Source organism: Plutella xylostella, chromosome 15, assembly GCF_932276165.1.
Source record: "Plutella xylostella chromosome 15, ilPluXylo3.1, whole genome shotgun sequence".
NCBI classification, from domain to species: domain Eukaryota; kingdom Metazoa; phylum Arthropoda; class Insecta; order Lepidoptera; family Plutellidae; genus Plutella; species Plutella xylostella.
In genome coordinates this window covers 7,284,922-7,291,342 of record NC_063995.1, presented here as the reverse complement: position 1 = coordinate 7,291,342, position 6,421 = coordinate 7,284,922, and the positions used below count along the sequence as shown (strand labels likewise).

At 34.8% G+C, this 6,421-nt stretch overlaps 3 protein-coding genes across 4 annotated transcripts; 2 read left to right on the top strand and 1 right to left on the bottom strand.

Moving 5' to 3' along the window:
• Positions 1-341: 341 nt before the first annotated feature.
• Positions 342-2,043, bottom strand: LOC119691291. 2 transcript variants are annotated; one of them, XM_048625976.1, is made up of 4 exons: positions 1,533-2,043; positions 864-1,038; positions 539-790; positions 342-391 (listed from the first exon to the last, which is right to left on the bottom strand). In XM_048625976.1, the coding sequence occupies exons 1-4, from the start codon at positions 1,931-1,933 to the stop codon at positions 386-388; spliced, it is 834 nt and encodes a 277-aa protein (XP_048481933.1). In that variant the 5' UTR covers positions 1,934-2,043; the 3' UTR covers positions 342-385. The 2 variants fall into 2 exon arrangements, with proteins under 2 accessions (XP_048481933.1, XP_048481932.1); XM_048625975.1 differs by lacking the exon at positions 342-391 and having other exon boundaries at positions 406-790.
• Positions 2,044-2,884: 841 nt separating this feature from the next.
• LOC119691252 (alpha/beta-tubulin-N-acetyltransferase 9) lies at positions 2,885-4,241 on the top strand. The gene is made up of 4 exons (XM_038108359.2): positions 2,885-3,035; positions 3,133-3,242; positions 3,537-3,593; positions 3,892-4,241. The coding sequence occupies exons 1-4, from the start codon at positions 2,959-2,961 to the stop codon at positions 4,233-4,235; spliced, it is 588 nt and encodes a 195-aa protein (XP_037964287.2). The 5' UTR covers positions 2,885-2,958; the 3' UTR covers positions 4,236-4,241.
• An 869-nt stretch (positions 4,242-5,110) lies between these two features.
• Positions 5,111-6,099, top strand: LOC119691196 (protein canopy homolog 4). The gene has a single exon (XM_038107953.2). The coding sequence runs from the start codon at positions 5,184-5,186 to the stop codon at positions 5,817-5,819; it is 636 nt and encodes a 211-aa protein (XP_037963881.2). The 5' UTR covers positions 5,111-5,183; the 3' UTR covers positions 5,820-6,099.
• Positions 6,100-6,421: the final 322 nt, after the last annotated feature.

Genomic DNA, 6,421 nt, shown 5'->3' with positions numbered 1-6,421 from the left:
TGAAATTTTTTTTTTCGATGTACATACCCGTGTGGGGTATCAATGGAAAGGTCTTTTAAAATGATATAAAGTTTTCTAAAAAACATTTTTCTTAAAGTGAACGGTTTTTGAGATATCAGCTCTCAAAGTCGTAAAAAGTATGTCCCCCCCCCTCTATTTTTATAACTACGGGGTATAAAATTCTAAAAAAAATAGAGGTGATGCATGCTAATTAACTCTTTCAACGATTTTTGGTTTGATCAAAGTATCTCTTATAGTTTTTGAGATAGGTTGATTTAACTGTAATTTTGATTTGCTGCTACGGAACCCTTTGTGCGCGAGCCCGACTCGCACTTGGCCGGTTTTTTAATTTATTTTCGGAAGGTCTTTCTCTGTTTGTTTGATTTCATTTCTGAAAGGTAAAAATATTCGATTATATATACATTCTTATCATTTGGTTTAAAACAATACCTAATAACATTCATAATGTTTTGTTTTGATTCATTTCTTTTTATACAGAATGTTATTCGAATGTTTCCTTTCTGCACTGCAAACATACCACAGACACAAGGCAAACACAAGGGCTCATCGTACTGGCCTTGGGCGTGATCGCGACGATGATCCACAGCGCCACTGCGAGCCAAGCGGTGATGATAGCAGACTGCAGCGCCAAACCGGTGTGGATGATATCCACTGTGGATTGATCTTCGACATAAGGATCCTTCTCTATGTAGTCTATAAAGTCGAAAATTGCCTGACACGTCAGACGGAAGTGGATGGCGGTGGCATAGTCTCCTGATTCATCGAATTTCTGAGGAAATAAATGATAAAGTAACGAAAGTACCTATTTCTATGAAGACAAAAAACATATTATGCTAGCTTACCGTGGCTAGATATCCTCTATACTGATTACAAGTAGTCAGATAGCCATCAGTTAGGATGGAGGCGTGTACAAAGTTGTAGATGGCGAATATGCACGCAACAACCGTAGATGGGACCCAGCAATGTATGGCCTTAGATTGAACTAAGTGTATGGCTCCGTCGTTTTTCTCACTGATTCTTGAAATTCAATAAGTACAATACTTGAAAATGTTAGAATCATAGGTAAGTACCTACTACTTAAGTAGATATTGATGTCGATTCTGAAGGCACAATATGTATTTTTTGTGATGTCAAACTATTGGTACATTTTGCCAATGGAAAATGAGATATAAGCTAATACACAATATAAATTTAAACAAAGAATTTGAGGTCTTGACATTACAAAAATAAGGATTTGTGCCTTCAGAAACCACATAATGAAATTGAGTACTTATATTGGTGTCTGCTGATGATAGACGTAACGTCCGAGTAAGTACGCCGTACTTGTGGCTCGACGCCCTTTTTCACTCGTTTGTCACCTTGAATTCACGTACTTCACTAACAAAAAAGTTCGTCGAGCTGTAAGTACGCGTACTTACTCGTAGTTACTACGCCTATCTCCCACCTAAATCAGTCTTAACTTAGCAAATTAAATCATATAGCATTAAGTTAGTATCACGGAAATATCTTACATTTCTTTCATATTTCTTGTATTTTTATTTTCATACTGTCCAACTTTATTGGTGCACACTCTATACATGTGGAATAGTGCCATTATCACAGCATACGGTATAAGCGGCAGAGGGGCAAACACGGCGTAATGACAGACCCAGTCGTAACTTCCGCCGAAGTGGCGGTATTTGACTTCTCCATACAGGATACAGCCGCAGGTTTTCACCGTATAGAAGCCAGGACACTGACGCAGCGCGGTGCGCCAGTGGTAATACGGCACCCCAATACATATCACGCAGACCGCCAATAGTAGAGCCAGCAAACCATATAGCCAACCTAATCTATTCTCTGTCTGATACTGCTGCTTCATTTTAGGCACTGAAATGATAAAACTGTGTAATGTATAAGATACAACACACATAAAGAAACCAATATTAATTTTGTACAACACACATTTCACAAAGCTTCTAATGCCTTTTGTGGCTTTTTCAGGTAAGAAAATAATACTGAACAAAATGTGCTCAAAATATCCACCAATAAATGTAATGTAGGTATGTATTTATTTTAGTTTACATTCGATTTACGATATAACTTTGTTAATTTGCTAACCAGTTCATTTTTCGAAGAATTTACCTGAAAGAAATAGCTCTGCCCATAACTACACCACGTTTAACAATAAAATCTTACATATGGACAGTACATAAGTGTTTTTTGTTGGTCCGGTGGTACCAATCCCCCGTTTTGTACCATCGGACCAACAAAAAACACCCTAAAGAAGGGAGGGTACATGCTTATAACTATGTCCATATAAGAAAAATAGCAGGTCAAAAAAGGGTGCAATACATGAAGAAAGTTACTGTGCAACGAACACTTTAAGTTCATGTTTCAGGATTGTATTGCTGAAATAAATGCTCTAGGTGACGATAAAGTCAATTTTTTTTAATAATTTTGAGATTTGTTGATTTTGTGTGGCTTAAGACACATTGATACCTAAAAGGTCAGAAATTTTCCCAAAGCATGAACGATAGGTCATATAGTGAAAAATTATAATATTAAAACTATAAATATTACTTTTTCTAATACCATATGATTCATTTTATTCAAATTATATACATTTATAAGTTATCGTATTTATTAAGTGTCCAAAAAATACATTTTCATATGGGCGGCAAAATGCTCCCCACGCGAGCACTCGCGTCACACAAAAAGGCGCGACTACTCTAGGGTTAAATAAAAGTAAAAAGCTCCATGGAAGTACCTAATATACCCTCGCGTCATTTTCAGTTTTTTACATCTAGCAGCCCTGGCTTCGTCTGTTCAAATAATTTACTCTGTGAACTATAGCATAATATAGTCTATGGTATTTATGACATTTATGTAGTTGTTTTCATGTTGTTTTGTACATAATTATTTTATTTATCCACATTTATCTTTCTTGAAATAAAAATGAAACTTAACAGTTCTATAAAAATTAAAGGGAGAAATGTTATATTAGTTCCTTACAGGCATTATCATGTCCCCAAGTAATTAAACATTTAATACGGTTTTAGGTTATACAATATTTTGTTTTAACCTGTCATAGGTAAATAAATAAATCTAAATATTATGTACCTATCACAGATATCATGAATGGATGAAATCAGAGGAACTTCAGAAACTTACAGCATCAGAACCTCTCACTTTAGAAGAAGAATATGAAATGCAAAAATCTTGGAGAGAAGACAATGACAGTAAGTTATATTTGTAAAGAAGCATCGCAATGATCCCTTTTTGCAGCTGCAACGTGGATCATGTACCCTTATTATACGCCAAATAATACCTTTACAATTTAAGCAGCCTTCCTATAGAACACAGACACGCCAGGAAGTTATTGTGTCTTGTTTTCAATATTTAGTTCACATTCATGTATCTGACATTGGGTGAACTGTTTTCTAAAGTACTTATATCATCCATGAGATAGATTTTTGCACTTACATTAAATTATGATTATGACTGCATATTTACAATAAGTGTATTATTTTCAGAGTGTACATTCATAGTACTAGATAAAGTTAAATATGAAACTACTGGGGATGAAGTAGGTAAGTATTTTTTAAAATAATAATGATATCGATTCTGAAGGCAGAAATTTTAAATTTAGCGATGTCAAAACCTTAATTTCTTTGTTTATAATTCGACTCTATGATTGTTTCCGTAAATGTCATTTTATGCTAGCAAATTTTTTAGTTTGACAGCGTTAAAATTAGAATTTCTGCCTTCAGAATCAACATCAATGAACTAGTTATTTAAAACTTTTTAAATAATATTGTGTATATTATTATACTATACATAATTTATTATACAACAATATTTAATATTTACTTACCTTATATTTTTCAGAATCAATGATTGGTGACACCAACATATTTATAACTGATCGAGAAACAGAAACAGGTGAAATTGAAATAATGATAGCAGAAGCAGCTTCAAGGGGTAAAAAACTTGGATATGAATCTGTAATACTAATGCTTTTATATGGTATAAAGTATCTCAAGCTAAAAAGATATGAGGCAAAAATTTCACTCAACAATGACATTTCAATAAATATGTTTGAAAAATTAGGTTTCATAAAAAAATATGTAAGTGAAGTATTTCAAGAAATCACACTTGCAAAGGAAGTTAACCTAGAATGGGAGAAGTGTTTAGAGGATTTTTTTTGTTTTGAAATACAAATTCACGAATAATTGTTGTTTTCATTATTAGAAGTTAATAGTTACCAAGTACATGTTACATATTGTAGTGGTTATAATTATGCTCTAGGGGAGTGTGAATATTTAATTTATGATTTTATGAGGAACACTTCTGTGCCGCACCGTAATCGCCGCCCCGTCTCGTCTCGTCTATCCCTAGAAAACTTCGAAAAAAAATGAACTAAATCATAGATGGCGCTAAACTACCACGGCTTCTTGAAGGTCTAGCGCCATCTATGATTGAATTTTATGAGCTGTCAGTGAACTTCCAAAATTGACAAATCCATACATTTTGTTGGATTAATATGGGATTCATTCATGATTTGTTGGATTTCAAGGAAAAAATAATTATTCACCAGTGTTTCTACCTTGTTTCACGATATAAAAATCTGTCATTCAAGACTACGTTTCATAGAAATAGAATATTATATAAGCCGTTGTGTTGGCTCTCCTGTCTGTCAAGGCTCTAATATTGCCAACTTAGCTACTTTAAGCGAAACCTAACTATTTTTCAATGTCAGGGAGCTACAATTTATTATTTTAAGTAATATATCAAATATCCTATTACCCTGCTCATAATATTCAGACCGTCGGTAAAAAGGCTTGAGAGAAATATATTTTTTCTTAACATTAATAAACTTAATAAAGGTAAAATCACAATTTTTTTGGGAAGCTTATTTTTTTAAATTTTGTGGCAACACTTATTACCATTGCTGCCAACATAACGGCATATAATATATAATAACCAACCAATGACGAAATGAAACGCACTTTTTACTATGGTCTTCATTGGGTCGTGGAAACTTTGGTTTGTTTTGACATTTGAGATTCTATTCTATTCTGTGTCTTCTTTCTTTTAGTTCGGAAAATAAATTCGTGTAAATTCGTCAAATCGTGCTTACTATTACTAGGTATTTTGTAATTTCAAATTTGTCCTAAAATATGAATAAATCAATTTTATTAGTACTGGTTCTATTTAGTTATTCATCATATTGTGCGAACGAAGTTGAAGTCAAGTCAGAGGAAGATGTAGGAGTTAAATACGCTAACAGATGCGAAGTTTGCAAGATCCTCGCGACGGAACTTCAAAGCCGGCTCGAGGAGACGGGGAAGTCCCACGATGTCATCGAGATCGGCTACTCTCTCGATGATGTTCAACCGAAGAAGAAAACAAAGTATCAAAAGTCTGAGCTGCGACTCATCGAGTCACTGGAGGGAGTCTGCGACAAGATATTGGAGTACAATATCCACAAAGAGCGCGGGGACAGCACCAGGTTCGCCAAAGGTATGAGCCAAACGTTCAAGACCTTGCATGGACTAGTGGATAAGGGTGTCAAAGTGGATCTGGGTATTCCACTTGAGCTATGGGACAAGCCCTCGGCTGAGATCACACACATGAAGACACAGTGCGAGAGTCTGCTAGAAGAGAATGAGGAGGTGGTGGAGGACTGGTACTGGAACCACCAGGGGGACACGGACCTGAAGCTGCACCTGTGCACCAAGCACGCACTGCAGGGCACCGATGACTCATGCTTGTACGAAAACTTGAATACCAAAGGTGATAAATCTGAACTATGAAAGTAGACTCAGGTATTGTGATACAGACATTCAACAGTGAGAGTATAAATCTTTTTTACAGGTAGCATTTAAGATTGTAACTTAATGTATCCATGCTTTTTCTTCTATGGAGCATACTGAGATATAAACAATCAAACTCTAAAATCATGGGTCTAGAGCGGAGTTAAAATAATTTCATTCCATTTTGTATAAAAAAGGCTGTTATTATAAGATCACTATCACTTTTGTAATTTATTTTACTTAGGATGAAATAAAATGTAAGTAAAGGTTTATAATTCAATTTATTTCTTTATTCCATCCATTACACTTCAGAGAGAAACAGCAAAGTATAAGTGTTTAGGAAAGGAAAGGGGGCACCCAGAGATTCAGTCTGGTGACTGGTGATGCACTTAACTGTAGATAGTAGTGATTTCTAACTGCCAGTTTCAATAACTCTATCTACTAATGACTGGTAGTTACTTTCATACTATTTTTACAACCTGTCAAAATCGTATGAAAGTAACTACAGTAATTGTTACATAGAGTTATTGAAACTGGCAGTGAGTAAAGCCACTAATGACCACAGCTACTGTAGACAGTGCCTACAACTTAACATACTTTTT